The sequence below is a fragment of the Neolamprologus brichardi genome, chromosome 3 (assembly GCF_056152115.1).
Source record: "Neolamprologus brichardi isolate AB-2024 chromosome 3, ASM5615211v1, whole genome shotgun sequence".
Lineage (NCBI taxonomy): Eukaryota > Metazoa > Chordata > Actinopteri > Cichliformes > Cichlidae > Neolamprologus > Neolamprologus brichardi.
The window spans coordinates 57049001-57067636 of record NC_142106.1 but is presented as its reverse complement, the minus strand read 5'-3'; the positions used below and the strand labels follow the sequence as shown (position 1 = coordinate 57067636).

The 18636-nt window shown below is 35.1% G+C and overlaps 2 protein-coding genes across 5 annotated transcripts in view; both read left to right on the top strand.

Annotated features, from left to right (window-relative positions):
• The window catches only part of LOC102776271 (protein NLRC3-like), a 283171-nt gene that overhangs the window by 84589 nt on the left and 179946 nt on the right, over window positions 1–18636 (top strand). The window lies entirely within an intron of this gene.
• On the top strand, window positions 15815–17404 carry LOC148105945 (uncharacterized). Of its 2 annotated transcripts, none has more exons than XM_087839439.1 (5): window positions 15815–15926; window positions 16001–16227; window positions 16323–16488; window positions 16588–16715; window positions 16824–17404. In XM_087839439.1, the coding sequence occupies exons 2-5, from the start codon at window positions 16126–16128 to the stop codon at window positions 17139–17141; spliced, it is 714 nt and encodes a 237-aa protein (XP_087695565.1). In that variant the 5' UTR covers window positions 15815–15926; window positions 16001–16125; the 3' UTR covers window positions 17142–17404. The 2 variants fall into 2 exon arrangements, with proteins under 2 accessions (XP_087695565.1, XP_087695564.1); XM_087839438.1 differs by having other exon boundaries at window positions 15820–15926; window positions 16013–16227.

Below are 18636 nucleotides of genomic sequence, written 5' to 3'. Positions count from 1 at the left end.
GTTATTATTTCTTGACTCTGGAATTTCTTTTGCTAAATTAAAGCCAACATTTACAAAGAAATCATTAAATTCATTTGCAATGTCTTTAGTTTTATCAAGCACAATATCTTTATCTTTTTTTAAAATAATCTGGATAATTCTTATTTTTTGAGCCCTTTTTGATTATACTATTTAATATCCTCCATGTTTCTTGTGTGTTACTTCTACTTTGCTCCAGTAATTTGTGGTAATATTCTTTCTTACTTGTTCTTATAATATTTACTAATCTATTTTTATATAACTTGTACTTTATTTCAGCATCTTTTGTCCTCTGTTTTATGAATCTCTTATATAGATTATTTTTCTTTTTACATGCATCTTCTATCCCCTTTGTGATCCATGGCTTATTTGATCTGTGATGCTTCCTAGTGATTTTCATTAAAGGACAATGTTTTTCATATAGTGAAATTACAGTTGATAAGAATGCATCATATGCACTATTTGAATCTTCATTTGCAAAAACCTCATTGTGTGGATGCTTTAAGGCATCCACACTATTGTTTTCCTGTTTCTCTTTATTCTTTATTATTGTGTGGATGCTTTAAGGCATCCACACTATTGAGTTCCTGTTTCTCTTTATTCTTTATTATTATTATTATTATTATTATTATTCTAGTTGCTTCCGTACGTTTTTTGTCCTTTAACTACTTCCACAATTTTCAGCCGATTTTCACCGTTCAAATTTTAAACTATTCTGCTTTTTCTGCTTAATATTGCTATGACTTTTGGTATTTATAACTATTAAACTTTTTAAAATATTAAGCTTTTTTCCTTTAATTTGTCCCATTGAAATGAATGGAAAACTTTCACAATTCTGCTAAAACTTGCTTGTTTTTGAAACTTAACTACTTCCTCATACTTTCACCTAGAACAACCATTTAAATTTTAAATTGTTCACAAATTATTGAGCTATTCATGTATGATTCAGCTTTTTCATATCTGTTACCGTTTTCATCTTATCCCTCTTTAAGTTTTCAGTTGCAAAATTGTGATTTTTCACAAAATACATGCGTTGTTATGGTTGCTATGCAGTTGGTTCTAAGTGAGCTGCTGTACCTTTGGCAATTTTCTCTTCATGTCCGAACAACTTCTTGCTACTTGCTCAATTTTCACTCAACTTCCACAAATTATACATCGAAACGTAGGTATTTTTGCTGGCTTTCAGAAAATGTCACTATCATTGTTGTGGGATTTATAGGATTTTGGCAAATCTCCTCAGACCAACACAAAGTCTGAAAACTCTCCATAGAAAGTCAATAGAGTTTGTTCAAAATCACCGCTGGATCTCTCTAATGAGAGGCATATTCGAATCGCCATATCTCCTTAACGAAACGAAGTTAAGACATGAGGCTTGTCCCGATATATCTTCAGACTCTCCTGACGCTCACAATTCAAGAATTTTTTTCTCACCTATTACCATTTGGCCATGAATTACGTTTGTTTGAGGGTAGGAAATTCGTCCTTCGCTCAGATTTCTTCAGCTTTCAAACTCTGGAAATGAACCACTTTTTTCTCTCGTCATATCTTTTTAATGGATTTCCACAAAGACCTGAAAATTTCCATGACTGTTCACTAAAGCCTGCTGTCTCTTACGGTGAAAGAATGATATTGATACTCCAAATAGATTTCGAGTTACAAAGCGTTGTTTGAGGGAAAGTCAAGACAGTTTTCGCTTAGCCTCTACTCAGTTATGGTGCATTACAAGTCAAATATCTTTAATAATTCATATTTTAATGATAAATTGTCAACACTTGAAGATTCCCCCATCTCTTCTGAACAAAACGGTGTAAGAATTACCGTTCTAGCCCCTACGGTTAGGAAACTATGGCCATTTGTTTGGAGGGTAGTCCTCACTATGAGAAATAGACTGCATAAATCCTGTCTCTGCTGTGTGTGTAAAAACGGCTGCACCTGTTTTGGCGGGAAAAAGTAGACAGCCTCTCTGATTGGTGCATTCAAATTCAGCAGCTCCCAGGCTGCTTGACTGACCTAGAAAGTTGCTTCTCTCTCTCTTTGTGTGTGTTTGTGTTTGTGTGTGTGTGTGTGTGTGTGTGTGTGTGTGTGTGTGTATTTCTGCTTTTTATAGGATTTCTGCTTAATATAGTATTTCTGCTTTTTATAATATTTCTGCTTTTTATAGTATTTCTGCTAAATTATACTATTTCTGCTAAATTATACTATTTCTGCTTTTTATAGTATTTCTGCTTTTTATAGTATTTCTGCTTAATATAGTATTTCTGCTTAATATAGTATTTCTGCTAAATTATAGTATTTCTGTTTTTATAGTATTTCTGCTAAATTATAGTATTTCTGCTAAATTATAGTATTTCTGCTAAATTATAGTATTTCTGCTTTTTATACTATTTCTGCTTAATACAGTATTTCTGCTAAATTATAGTATTTGTGCTTAGTGCAATATTTCTGCTAAATTATAATATTTCTGCTTTTTATAGTATTTCTGCTTTTTATAGTATTTCTGCTTCTTATAGGATTTCTGCTTTTTATAGTATTTGTGCTAAATCACAGTATTTCTGCTAAATTATAGTACTTCTGCTTTTTATAGGATTTCTGATTTTTATAGTATTTCTGCTTTTTATAGTATTTCTGCTAAATTATAGTATTTCCGCTTTTTATAGTATTTCTGCTAAATTATAATATTTCTGCTTAATATAGTATTTGTGCTAAAACGTAGTATTTCTACTAAATGTAGTATTTATGCTTAATCATACTATTTCTATATATTACTGCCAGGTCCCCAGGCAGCCAATCCTCTGTGAGGACTGACTCATTCAAATTTACAAATCAGGGCCTGCATGGCTTCCCAGCCAACAAATCATATCTGAGGTCTTCCGTTTCTTCTCTCGTCATATCTCAGCGACTGTTGTACAAAGAGCAATGAAAATCGCAGTCAAAGTACACCAAATGCTTTTTATAGTATTTCTGCTTAATATAGTATTTCTGCTTAATACAGTATTTCTGGTAAATTATAGTATTTCTGCTTTTTATAGTATTTCTGCTTAATATAGTATTTCTGCTAAATTATAGTATTTCTGCTAAATTATAGTATTTCTGCTTTTTATAGGATTTGTGCGTATGTCTGCTTAATATAGTATTTCTGCTTAATATAGTATTTCTGCTAAATTATAATATTTCTGCTTTTTATAGTATTTCTGCTAAATTATATTGTTTCTGCTTTTTCTAGTATTTCTGCTAAATTAAAGTATTTCTGCTAAATTATAGTATTTCTTCTTTTTATAGTATCTCTGCTTTTTATAGTATTTGTGCTAAAACATAGTATTTCTACTAAATGTAGTATTTATGCTTAATCATACTATTTCTATATATTACTGCCAGGTCCCCAGGCAGCCAATCCTCTGTGAGGACTGACTCATTCAAATTTTCAGAGCCTGCACGGCTTCCCAGCCAGCCAATCATATCTGAGGTCTTCCTTTTCTTCTCTCGTCATATCTCAGCGACGGTTGTACAAAGAGCAATGAAAATCGCAGTCAAAGTACACCAAAGTCTGCTGATTCACCCAGTACAAGAATTATGCTTCTAGTCCACCTAGTTTTTGAGTTACATTATGTTTTGTAACTCCAAAAAACGGCGTTTTTCGCCGCTCACCGCGATCCAATTCTGACTGCTCATCAACCTGTTTTCCAGGAGCCCAGCTGTCTTTCCCAGTGGCGCAGTTGGTAATGACATGGTTCTTTAAGCCAAAGGTCGTGGGTTCGATTCCACCTTGATCAACATGTTTTTCTCCCTACAAATGAATGTTATAGTATTACTACTAAGTGGAGGAATTTCTGTCATGTTACAGTATATGTGCTGATTACAGTATTTCTGCTAAATCATACTATTTCTACTATATTATATTTTTCTTTCTAAATATAGCATTTCTGCTATATAATTGTATTTCTGCTATGTTATAATATTTGTGCTAAACCAGAGTATTTGTGCTAAAACATAGTATTTCTGCCAAATGATAGTATTTCTGCTAAATTATAGTATTTCTACTTTTTATAGTATTTCTGCTTAATATAGTATTTCTGCTAAATTATAGTATTTCTGCTTTTTATACTATTTCTGCTAAATTATAGTATTTCTGCTTCTTATAGTATTTCTGCTTTTCATAGTATTTCTGCTTTTTATAGTATTTCTGCTTAATATAGTATTTGTGCTTAATATAGTATTTCTGCTAAATTATAGTATTTCTTTTTTTATAGTATTTCTGCTTAATATAGTATTTCTGCTCAATTATAGTAGTTCTGCTTTTTATAATATTTCTGCTTAATATAGTATTTGTGCTTAATATAGTATTTCTGCTAAATTATAGTATTTCTGCTTTTTATAGGATTTGTGCTTAATATAGTATTTGTGCTTAATTATAGTATTTCTGCTAAATTATAATATTTCTGCTTAATTATAGTATTTCTACTTTTTATAGTATTTCTGCTTAATATATTATTTCTGCTAAATTATAGTATTTCTGCTTTTTATAGTATTTCTGCTAAATTATGGTATTTCTGCTTTTTATAGTATTTCTGCTTTTTATAGTATTTCTGCTTAATACAGTATTTCCGCTAAATTATAGTATTCCTGCTTAATATAGTATTTGTGCTAAAACATAGTATTTCTACTAAATGTAGTATTTATGCTTAATCATACTATTTCTATATATTACTGCCAGGTCCCCAGACAGCCAATCCTCTGTGAGGACTGACAAATTCAAATTTACAAATCAGAGCCTGCACGGCTTCCCAGCCAGCCAATCATATCTGAGGTCTTCCGTTTCTTCTCTCGTCATATCTCCGCGACGGTTGTACAAAGAGCAATGAAAATCACAGTCAAAGTACACCAAAGTCCGCTGATTCACCCAGTACAAGAATTATGCTTCTAATCCATCTAGTTTTTGAATTGCGCAACGTTTTGTAACTCCAAAAAACGGTGTTTTTCGCCCCTCACCGCGATCTAATTCTGACTGCTCATCACCCTGTTTTCCAGGCGCCCGTTCTCTTTCCCAGTGGCGCAGTTGGTAATGACACAGGTCTGCAACCAAAAGGTCGTGGGTTCGATTCCACCTTGATCAACATGTTTTTCTCCCTACAAATTAATACACTATCACAGAGCAGTAATTTATATTCATCATTTATTACAATTCTGCAAACTTTTATCATTTTACCAGCTTTTCTAATATGGACCTCACATTCTTGTCAACACTCCATGGCACAAATACTGTTCCCTGTAGGCTCTGTGTATGTGTGTGTGTATCAATATTTCTCCCATTTTAAAGTACTAGTCCTCCATAATTGTATTTCTGTTAAATCAAAGTACTTTTACTACATCTTAGTACTTCTGCTCAATCATAGTACTTCTGCTCAATCATAGTATTTTTGCCAAATCATGGTTTTTGTGCCAAATCATAACATTTGTGTTATGTTATAGTATTACTACTAAGTGGAGGAATTTCTGTCATGTTACAGTATATGTGCTGATTACAGTAATTCTGTTAAATCACATTATTTCTACTATATTAAATTTTTCTTTCTAAATATAGCATTTCTGCTATATAATTGTATTTCTGCTATGTTATAATATTTGTGCTAAACCAGAGTATTTGTGCTGAAACATAGTATTTCTGCCAAATTATAGTATTTGTGCTTTTTATAGTATTTCTACTTTTTATAGGATTTGTGCTAAATTATAGTATTTGTGCTTAATATACTATTTCTGCTAAATTATAGTATTTCTGCTTTTTGTAGTATTTCTGCTAAATTATAGTATTTCTGCTTAATATAGTATTTGTGCTAAATTATAGTATTTCTACTTTTTACAGTATTTCTGCTTTTTATAGGATTTGTGCTTAATTTCGTTTTCGTGCTTAATATAGTATTTCTGCTAAATTATAGTATTTCTGCTTTTTATAGTATTTCTGCTTTTTATAGTATTTGTGCTAAAACATAGTATTAATTTAAAATTACAATATTCATAGTTCATCACAGTGTCTCTGGTAAATCACAGTATTTCTGCTATGTTGTACTATTTTTCTAAATCATAGTGTTTCTGTAATGTTTAAGTATTTTTGGCTAAATATATTATTTCTGTTATCTTATACTATTTCTCCTAAATTCTTGTATATTTGAGAAGTTATCATGTTTCTGGTAAGTTACAATATTTCTGCCAAGTTCTGCTATGCTATTGTATTTCTGCCAAGTATTATGTTTCCTCTAAGATATTGCAGTTCTGCCAAGTTATTACATTTTAGCAAAGTTATTTTGCTTCTGCAAAGTTTTTACAATTTCTGCAACTTTTCAGCTTTTTCAGCTAGTTTTTGCAGACAGCTTCAGCTTTAAAGCATCCACACTGCATTTTCGCAGGAAATGCAAATTTTTCTAGTTATTATTCTAGTTGCTTCCGTACGTTTTTTGTCCTTTAACTACTTCCACAATTTTTGTGCTATTTTCACCGTTCAAATTTTAAACTATTCAGCTTTTTCTGCTTAATATTGCTATGACTTTTGGTATTTATAACTATTATACTTTTTAAAATATTAGGCTTTTTTCCTTTAATTTGTCCCATTGAAATGAATGGAAAACTTCCACAATTCTGCTAAAACTTGCTTGTTTTTGAAACTTAACTACTTCCTCATACTTTCACCTAGAACAACCATTCAAATTTTAAAATTTTCACAAATTATTGGGCTATTCGTGAATGATTCAGCTTTTTCATATCTGTTACCGTTTTCATCTTATCCCTCTTTAAGTTTTCAGTTGCAAAATTGTGATTTTTCACAAAATACATGCGTTGTTATGGTTGCTATGCACTTGGTTCTAAGTGAGCCACTTTAAGTTTCGCAGTCTTCTCTTCATGTCCGAACAACTTCTTGCTACTTGCTCAATTTTCACTCAACTCCCACAAATTATACATCAAAACGTAGGTATTTTTGCTGGCTTTCAGAAAATGTCACTATCATTGTTGTGGAATTTATAGAATTTTGGCAAATCTCCTCAGACCAACACAAAGTCTGAAAACTCTCCATAGAAAGTCAATGGAGAGTTTGTTCAAAATCACCGCTTGATTTCTGTAATGAGAGGCATATTCGAATCGTCATATCTCCTTAACGAAACGACGTTAAGATATGAGGCTTGTCCCGATATATCTTCAGACACTCCTGACGCTCACAATTCAAGAATTTTTTTCTCACCTATTACCATTTGGCCATGAATTACGTTTGTTTGAGGGTAGGAAATCTGTCCTTCGCTCAGATTTCTTCAGCTTTCAAACTCTGGAAATGAACCACTTTTTTCTCTCGTCATATCTTTTTGATGGATTTCTATAGAGACCTGAAAATTTCCATGACTGTTCACCAAAGCCTGCTGTCTCTTACGGTGAAAGAATTTCATCAATACTCCAAATAGATTTAGAGTTACAAAGCGTTGTTTGAGGGCAAGTCAAGGCAGTTTTTGGTTCGCCTCTACTCAGTTATGGTGCATTACAAGTCAAATATCTTTAATAATTCATATTTTAATGATAAATTGTCAACACTTGAAGATTCCCCCATCTCTTCTGAACAAAACGGTGTAAGAATGACCGTTCTAGCCCCTACGGTTAGGAAATTATGGCCATTTGTTAGGAGGGTAGTCCTCACTATGAGAAATAGACTGCAAAAATCCTTTCTCTCTGCTGTGTGTGTAAAAACGGCTGCACCTGTTTTGGCGGGAAAAAGTACACAGCCTCTCTGATTGGTGGATTCAAATTTAGCAGCTCTCAGGCTGCTTGACTGACCTACAAATTTGCTTCTCTCTCCCTCTGTGTGTGTGTGTGTGTGTGTGTGTGTGTGTGTGTGTATTTCTGCTTTTTATAGTATTTCTGCTAAAATATAGTATTTCTGCTTTTTATAGTATGTCTGCTTAATATAGTATTTCTGCTAAATTATACTATTTCTGCTTTTTATAGTATTTCTGCTAAATCATAGTATTTCTGCTTTTTATAGTATTTCTGCTTAATATAGTATTTCTGCTAAATCATAGTATTTCTGCTTTTTATAGTATTTCTGCTCAATTATAGTATTTCTGCTTTTTATAGTATTTCTGCTTAATATAGTATTTCTGCTAAATTATAGTATTTGTGCTTAATATAGTATTTGTGCTTAATATAGTATTTCTGCTAAATTATAGTATTTCTGCTTAATTATAGTATTTCTGCTAATTATAGTATTTCTGCTTAATATAATATTTCTGCTAAATTATAGTACTTCTGCTTTTTATAGTATTTCTGCTTAATATAGTATTTCTGCCAAATTATAGTATTTCTGCTTAATATAGTATTTCTGCCAAATTATAGTATCTCTGCTTAATATAGTATTTCTGCTAAATTATAGTATTTGTTCTTAATATAGTATTTGTGCTTAATATAGTATTTCTGCTAAATTATAATATTTCTGCTAAATTATAATATTTCTGCTAAATTATTATATTTCTGCTTTTTATAGTATTTCTGCTTAATATAATATTTCTGCTTAATATAAAATTTCTGCTAAATTATAGTATTTCTGCTAATTATTATATTTCTGCTTTTTATACTATTTCTGCTTAATATAGTATTTCTGCTAAATTATAGTATTTCTGCTTTTTATACTATTTCTGCTAAATTATAATATTTCTGCTAAATTATAATATTTCTACTTTTTATAGTATTTCTGGTAAAATATAGTATTTCTTCTTTTTATAGTATTTCTGCTTAATATAGTATTTGTGCTTAATATAGTATTTCTGCTAAATTATAATATTTCTGCTAAATTATAATATTTCTACTTTTTATGGTATTTCTGCTAAAATATAGTATTTCTGCTTTTTATAGTATTGCTGCTTAATATAGTATTTGTGCTTAATATAGTATTTCTGCTAAATTATAGTATTTCTGGTTTTCATAGTATTTGTGCTAAAACATAGTATTTCTACTAAATGTAGTATTTATGCTTAATCATACTATTTCTATATATCACTGCCAGTTCCCCAGGTAGCCAATCCTCTGTGAGGACTCAGGCATTCAAATTTACAAATCAGGGACTGCACGGCTTCCCAGCCAGCCAATCATATCTGAGGTCTGCCGTTTCTTCTCTCGTCATATCTCAGCGACGGTTGTACAAAGAGCAATGAAAATCGCAGTCAAAGTACACCAAAGTCTGCTGATTCACCCAGTACAATAATTATGCTTCTAGTCCACCTAGTTTTTGAGTTACGTGACATTTTGTAACTCAAAAAAACGGCGTTTTTCGCCTCTCATGCTAAACCAGAGTGTTTGTGCTGAAACATAGTATTTCTGCCAAATGATAGTATTTCTGTCAAATTATAGTATTTGTGCTAAAACATAGTATTAATTTAAAATTACAATATTCATAGTTGATCACAGTGTCTCTGGTAAATCACAGTATTTCTGCTATGTTGTACTATTTTTCTAAATCATAGTGTTTCTGTAATGTTTAAGTATTTTTGGCTAAATATATTCTTTCTGTTATCTTATACTATTTCTCCTAAATTCTTGTATATTTGAGAAGTTATCATGTTTCTGGTAAGTTACAATATTTCTGACACGTTCTGCTATGCTATTGTATTTCTGCCAAGTATTATGTTTCCTCTAAGATATTGCAGTTCTGCTAAGTTATTACTTTTTAGCAAAGTTCCTTTGCTTCTGCAAAGTTTTTACAATTTCTGCAACTTTTCAGCTTTTTCAGCTAGTTTTTGCAGACAGCTTCAGCTTTAAAGCATCCACACTGCATTTTCGCAGGAAATGCAAATTTTTCTAGTTCCAATTGTGTTCCTTTAAGTCCACCTGGAGGGCAGCAATGGCTCTTGTTGTTCTAAGTCGTATCATATCAAATATTTGATTCTTTTGTTTAGTTTTAATCCCAAAATAATTTTGAAAAATTGCAAAAACAGGAAGATGATCGCTTATATCAGTTATAAGAAGTCCACCTACTATTTCATGGTCAATTTTATTTGTGAATATATTATCTATCAATGTAGCTGTATCAATTGTTATTCTACTTGGTTTTATAATTACAGGAAAAAGGGAGTTACTATACATTGTATTTATGAAATCTGTTGTTTTCTGATGTCCATTTGGGTTTAGCAAATCTATATTAAAATATATTATGTTAGAGGATCTATCACAGCAGCTGAAGCCAAAGTCCAACACTGGATAGCAGCTGAGCCTGTGCTGAGTGTAGTGTTACAGGAAAAGGGCAGAAACACTGACACTGGTAGCTCACAGTGATGCTGACTGGGGCACAGAGCTGAATGATGCAGCATCAGGACACTGTTTCAGTCTGACTGACAGAGAAACCTGTAGCTGTATCTACATGTGAGGCAGAGGCTACACAAGCAGCTTTCTATGTTTCACAGTGACTGAGATCTTCAGTGGGGGTGGACATGCTCCTGTACAGACCTCTGAGGAGAACCAAGGTGCAGTCAAAGAGTCCAGTCTGTCCTCACAGATGTGAACATGTGGTTTCATCAGGTCTGCTGTCAGCTAGCAGGCTCACATCAGAATCACTGTTCCTGAAAAACACAGTCTGTGTGACATCATCAGTCAGCTGATCGTCCCAGATCTGAATGGTTTCTGTCTCTACTGAGGAAGTCAGAGAATATCACTGAGGTGTGGATCAGGTCTGAGTGAGCTGTGGAGGGACAGCTTTAAACAGTCCACAGGTCTCACGTCCTGCTCAGTCTGGTAGCAGATACCTCGTATTGTTCCAGATGTGCTGACATCACCAGCAGCAGCAGCACAGCTGTGTGATACGATGAATCTCAGTTATTGATCCAACACACAGTAAATACAAAGATCAGGATTTCTGAGAGTAATCATTATGAGTCTGAACACATGATCACTGAATGTTAGTCTCCACAATAATAAGCTAACACAAGCAAACACAGCTTTCAGCTCTTATTTTGAAACTGGCTTATTTAGAGAGCTGTGATGTGAGCGTGCCTGGCTCTGAGGCACTTGGGTCAGCCTCTGTTGTTTAGAAGTGTTACAGACTGTGAATGACACAGACCTGTCAGTTTTCATGTTTGTCTGTAACACAGCTCAGGGGCTCCATGCTGAACGCATCCATCCAGTGTTATTGATCCAGTACTAATACCAGCATTGGGATCAATACTACAATACACAATCACATGTGTCCACGTGATGCAGTTTGAAGAGCAATAAGATGTCTCTGTATGAGGAGGCGGGGTCACAGGAGGTTCACAGAAACTCTGCAGCAGCATCATCAGCTCACATGGAAACTTTGATGATTCACTTCTGTGGTGTTTTTACAGAAACACGTCACAAAATTAGCTCCACCTGTTTTGTGTGTGAGCTTTGAGTTTCTTGTCTTCATTCTGGATTCTTGTGTTGCTGTTTTTACACACAGACCTCACTGATCACATGACTCTGGTCACCTGACTCAGTGTTTCTGAAGCAGTGTGCTGGGTTTTTAAAAATACGTGGCTGCTGCCTGATGTTGGGCCCACAGAGGAAGACGACTCACTCGCTCTTCTTCACTTCCTCTTGAAACATGTGGAAGGAGAGCAAAGTGCTGCCAGACTCTTATTTCTGACAGGAACAGAAGAAACCACAGCAAACTGTTCCAGTTCTTCATCTTCATCACAATCTATTTATTTCTGATGGTGTCTTCAGTCTGAGGGTTTGAAGTTTCCATGTCTGTGTGATGTGTGGTGTGAAGGCTGCTGGTTAAACTGGGACTCACTGTTTAAAGCACTGAGTGCTCATAGAGAGATGCTCCATGAGTCCCAGTACAGACTACAAACATGGTGGAAACTTAGCTTTGATATCCACACACTCTGCACGTCTGTGAGTAACTGTGATGAAGATGTGCAGAGATCTGTGTACAAACAGGAGAAAGACTGTAAAGACTCTGTGCTTCTAACAGCCTCTGTTAACATATGTGAGGCTGTTTGTTGTTGTTGCCATGGAGCTTTTCACTGTTTGGGTCAGCAGGTCATGTGATCAGGTTTGTTCTGTGAAAGCTGGACGATGGTTCAGTGTCAGGGTTTGTTTGCATTCATCAATAAATATCTAAATAAATCAAAGACTCCATGTTTGTTCCTTCATCATGTGACCTCTGCTCATCCATCTCTTTGTGTATCAGGATACATTTAGTTCATAATACACAGAAAAATCAGAGTTATTACCTGTAATAAATGTGAAAGTAAAGATTCCTGCAGTGATAACCAGGCAGGACTGAAACACATCCAAGCTGTCACCACGGTAACAGCACCGTCCATCCACAGGTGAGGGGAGGAGCAAAAAGAGGGACTTTCACCATTTTATACTAAAAACACTCAACTAATGTTTCTAATATGAAACAAATAAGCCCACATTAATGTGAGCATTTATTCAATAATAATAATCATGATTTCCTCCTGATCTCATTTCCATAGCAGAGAAAACTGTGGTGTATATTGAGGTGGAGGGTGTGGTCTATGGCTCAGGTGTAGAGTGACAGTGTTGTTTATTAAAATAAGATCGCATTAACAGTTTGAACGTAGTTACAGTCAGCAGTGAATATAAATGCTAAAACTGAATATATTGCATAGTGTCCCCCTCCCCATTAACAAATGGTTCAGCCCACAGCAGGACCGGCTTTCTTCTTGTTTTCAGTATCAAGCGATGCTCATGATTGTGCCAGAGCACATTTTGAACAACACCATGGGAATTTCGGATTTTACACAGGTGCACAGTAAAAAATGGAGTGTCAATATTTCAGTGTAAACCTATTTTAACCTAGAGAGAGTATTTACAACTCTGTGAGGAGTAAAGCAGCTCTAACGTCAGAGTTAAAAGTCAGTGTTCTGTAGACACGGAGTGAAGACTTAACTCCACACAGTGTTGATCTGTGTTGCCAACTTAGCGACTTTGTCGCTATATTTAGCGAGTTTTTAGACCCCCTTAGCGACTTTTTTTTCTAAAAAGCGACTAGCGACAAATCTGGCGACTTTTTCTGGTATTATTGGAGACTTATTTATGACGTCTTTTTGACGTGAAAGCGCGTATCGCTCTTACTCTCAACAAGCAGCGGTGCTGCCGTGGGCACCTCGCCCGTGCCAAAGCGCTCACGGGCGGAGGATAGTCCTTCCCAAGCTAAAGGAGATGTTCCCACCTATGCGTCCAAACGGCAAATGAATCGCGCATGAGCGAAGCCGCTGCTCCCGCACTGACTGTAACGCAGTCAATTCTTCTTTTACTGTTATGCTGTTTTGTGGATCACAAGGTTTAAAACGACTTATAAACACACACACATACACAAAGTAACTCCACCAGAGGGCCAATTTCGGGTCACTTTTGCCGGTCCAGGCCCGGATAAAGGAGCAGGGTTGGAATTGTGACATTACAAAACAATAATTGCTAAAATAAATTTAATTCATAGTTCTAAATAAATTCTAAATGCATTTAGGACGTTTTACTCACTTTATGTGTCTTCCACGATGTTATTTCTCTCTCCAACAACGTAGGTTACAATTACATTAGCGTGACCAATTATGCAAATTAGGCGATGACGTCATTTGGCGACTTCTAGCGACTTTTAGGACAGCCAATAGCGATTTTCCTTACTGAGGAGTTGGCAACACTGGTGTTGATTAGTACCAGTCCGCAGGCGCGCGGTCTGAGAGCTGTGACGCACGCGGAATTTTCTCCGAAGAGCTGCCACAGTCAGGTAAGTTAAGTTAACATTCCCATACTGGTAACATTGTTTAGTCATTTTTAAACTAAATAGCTTTTTATAGTTGCACTGATGTCGAGTGAGGACATGTTAGCAGCATTTACCCACAGGTTTAATGATATTGTCGAGTAGCTACATGCTAACCGTTGCTAAAAGTTCAAATGTTCGTTATCTTCTCACTGAGTTAAGATTAACCTAAAACATGTTAACTATGTATTTCTTCTAAGTGCAGCTTAGATAATATTATTGTCACATGTCTAATGGGATAGTTTTAGCAACTAAATGACCGTTTAATAGTAAGCTAATAATCGCTAATTAGCTTCGAAGAAACTATCAGAAAAAGTGGGACATTACAATAAAGTTTACTCTACTGATTTATATTCTTTTAAGCAAATGCCAAAGGCATACACTAATTTAGAATTAATTTAGATTATTTTGTATAAATTAACTGACAGCAATGTTAATGATATGTTAATATACATTAATTGTTCACAGAAATAAAGCGAATTGCAGTAAGTTGACCAATACTTGATAAGTAGACTAAAGTTATTAAACAATATTAGATGTTAGTCACACTTGGTCCATTTGCAGTAACACTGGTTGATAAAGGGTCTTTATTAGCAGTTAATCTGTTACTTATTTCTTCATACTGTAGCTGCTAAGTAATATTAACTTTTAACTGCTTCTATTTTGTATAGAAACTAAAGCTCTAAAGTACATCCACAGTCTTAAACTCTTTCCTTTATTATTTTTTTCTCTTTGTTTTGTGAACAGAATATGTTGCTGCGTGTTTTGTTTGGTGGGGAGCAGAAGTATGTTAGGCTGTCTGACCTGACATTTGATGCTTTCATGAAAGAAGGTTAGAATATCAGGATAAAACAAGATAAGAATGTTTACCTGGTCAATATACCAGCTTAATTATAAGCTTAATTATATTCTTACTCAACTACCTAAGTTGATAATTGTTTCTACTTCAACAATGAATGAGAATTACCTATATGCTTAAGCTTCAGCTCATCAATATTTTGTGAAGACATAGCCTTACTCTACCATTTAATAAGAAAATGCATGGCCTTTTTTTTTTAACAATTTCTGTAACATTTCTTTTCTCTTACCTTACTTCAGTGTGCCTAAAATTTAACATAGCAGAAGGCAGACAGCTAGATATGAAGGTGTTTGACCAGTCTGACACAGAAGTAGACGCAGAGGTGTTTGAAGAAATAGTGACGGGGTCACCTGTAACCTTCCGAGTCATGCTGAGCAATGAAGAACTTGGTAATCACTCACATACGTATATGTTTATATTAAATATAAAGGTTGAGATTGAAGCATTAACAGTTAAATTTAATGCTTCTGCTTTGGTCATGTTCCTTAATGCACAGGTGTATCTCTATCATCATCATCATCTTCTCCATCTGATGATACAATCATGCTAAACTTCACAATGTGTGAACCTCCTGAAGAAGCAGCCACCACTGAAGGAAGACAACCTAAAAGGCCATGCCATATAAACTATGAAGCAAAAGCTGTGGGTAGTGAACATTGTTAGCCTAATTTGCATGTTTGATGTGAAGTGTTTTTATGTAATCATTTTCCAGTTTTTCTCAAGGTTTAAAAAATTTCTGACTTCATATTTTATGTCTATTTAAGCTGATTGAAAAAATCCTAACAACAAAGCCTGGTGGTGAACACATCATACAAGAGTATGCAAAAACCAAATCTCTGACAGATGATAAACATACTTGCTGCTGAGATGACAGAAGCACATGGGTAAGAATCATAAATGTAGTCTATAAAGAAACATTTTTAGTATTATTTTTAATTGTGATGTTCAATGCCAATTGAGTGACGGTCATCACTGAATTTATACATTAGGACATCTCCCCCTAAAAGTGTAAGAGTGATGTATGCGCAGGGGATTGTTGCTCTGTTTCCATATCTGGAAGATATTCACAACATGGATATGTAAGTAAAGGGGACCTTGCAACATTAAACACATAGTTGCCCTCAGAAATGTTGATAACATTCTGCTTGTATTTAATTACATAGGAACATTACTATGATCCAGAGAGCGGTTCAGGATACCTTGCGTGGCGGTTGAAGACCATTCAAAGAAAAGCTGCAGAGGAAAGAAGTGTCTCACTTTCCAAATCTCCTAAAAGTAAGTTCACTTGTGATTTAAATGATTCTGATCTAATTTGTAGGTAGGAGTCAATCAAATAGTTTTTTCTTAAGTTGGCGGGCCAGGCCGTGGTCGATCCAGACCACTCACCACTGAGACAGTGTTATCAGATGAGGATGTAAAAGCAGCTATTGCGCTTTTGAGACACTCTGCTGATGAAGACACTATCCGTGAAAAGATGAAAGCTACCTTCATTTATCGGCATTCAATGGTCAGCGATGATAAGAATGCAGCAGATGTCTTCACAGTCTTTCCGCGGTTTCTGGACACACCAGGACTGGTAAGACATCTTCATTTGTTGAATCACTGAAATATTCCATGCAGCTTGCAGTTTCACTCATTACACCTCTCTTATCTTCTATTTTTGCATTATAGATAGAACAAGATTTCCTGTTTGATGAGGTCACTGCCAACAAATTCTTGGAGAGGTGGCCCATCGATCTCAAATCAAAGATTGTAAAGGAAAGTCATGGACTTGTACCCACCTCGGAGCTCTTGGAGTTGATGTGCAATGCTGAGTCAGCTACTGAAGTTGAGAATGGTATGACTCTGACTGTTTTTATTTGCCATTGTTGGTTATATAGGTAATTCTGTCTATTGAATGTATTTTTGGAGTAATTCTTTGTTTATTCGTCTGTAGGCTGGGACAGTGACATGTCTGCTATCTTGCTGCTGCTACATCTGTTACCGCCATCTGCACAAGGGCGAAAGAGACCAGGAAAGATGTCTGCATCTCAAGCTGTCAATAACCTCATCAAATTCCTAAAGGTATGTTATTTAAAATATATATTCCATCACCGCCATTGTAATGTACAGTAAGGTGATCTAATCTAATGGGATAGTCACTAAATACTGCTGTTTAATGTGTTGTTGTAGGCTGGAACCAGTGTACAGCAGCATCTAGACAACATCACCCGAAGCAGTCAGCCCTACCTTCTTGCTCAGGGACCCACAAGAAGCAGCATTCACACCTTCTTCATTGTGATTGACAAGCATGCACTTCCATGTAAAGCGACAGGTTCAGTAGGAGCCCTTGATGAACTCTTTAAGGCCCATTATGTCTTTGATACGTCTTACAGTTCATCCCTGACCAACCTTTTCACTTTTCTGCAAACAACCATGTACAACGTTGATGTTGGGGAAACAAAGGAAACTCCCAGAGTTGCAGAGTTGCGAGCAAGAATGGTGCGTTAGTATCCATTGAGATCAAAATAATGAAGTGCTTTCTTTGCAAAAGTGATCATGGTAGACCAAACAGCCTTGTAAAACACCTTAAGGTAATTCATGGTCTCTGTACTGGCAGGACACTATATCTCAAATGTGGCCAAGTGGGATGCTCACGTTCTTTTAGTAGTTTTTCTGGCTTTAGAAAGCACCTGAACAAATGCCACGTAAGCAGTTCATTTGATTCTGCAGAACTAGATTTTTCACCAGTTCAAAGTGTTACGGACACAAGTACTGCTGCTAATGATGATGTGGTGCCTCAACATTTAGAGGCTGAGTCGGAATTATCTTCAGCAGACCTTGTAAATAGTTGTGCAGCTGTTATTTCTGATCTAAAGGCAGCAGGTGTAGGCCAAAGTGTAGTGAATCCTGTAGTGAATTCCATGGAAGAGATTGTTCAAGATATCCAACAACATGCTAAAGAAACAGTCATTAAGCATGTATTTAGTAATGAAAGAGAAACAGAAATGTGCAAGAAAGTTGAAGCATGTTTTGATGAGTTAGAGAATCCTTTCTCAGTTCTTAATTCGGAGTACAAGAGGTCAAAATATTTATCAGACAAGTGGGAAACTGTAGAACCAGTTGAATGTGTAATTGGCTCAAGATTTGACACAAGGCGAAATAAAAAGACTGGAACATATGATCAGGCAGTTGTTCAAGATAAATTCATGTATGTTCCAATATTATCAACATTGGAATCAATATTTAAGAGTCAGCATGTTGGAGAAATGTTGAAAAAATCCGACACTTGTGATTCAAGACTCAGAGATATTTGTGATGGATCTCTATTGAAGACTCTTTTTTCAACAGAAAAGCACACAGTTCAGATCCAAATGTTCTATGATGACTTTGAGGTTGCAAATCCTCTTGGTTCCAAGCGAGGTATTCACGAGTTGGGTGCAGTATATTTTACCTTAAGAAACTTCTCTCCCAAATGGAATTCATTTTTGGCCAACATACACCTTTGTGCCTTATTTCATGCACAAGATCTGAAACGTTATGGTTTTAGTGAAATTCTTGCTCCTATTGTTCGAGACATTAAAGTGTTAGAGAGCGATGGTATTGAGATTCCACTGTTTGGTGGTTATGTTCGTGGTAGTGTGGTACAGGTCACTGGTGATAATTTAGGCTTACATAGCTTGTTTGGTCTGGTGGAGTCTTTCAGTGCAAGGTACTGTTGCAGGTTTTGTTTAGCTGAAAAAGATGACTTTCAAACAGAATTCTCTGAAGATTCCCCCAAAATAGTGTTGCGCACCAAAGACAACCACACTGCTCACTGTCAGGAAATGTCTAATAATCCATTGCTTCCTTATGTTTTTGGTGTAAAGAGTTCATGCTTATTGAATTCACTGACATATTTTCACACAACTGAGAACTTCTCAGTTGATGTGATGCATGATGTTTTGGAAGGAGTGGCCCAGTACGAACTGAAGTTATTGTTTTTGTATTTAAAAGAACAACATCT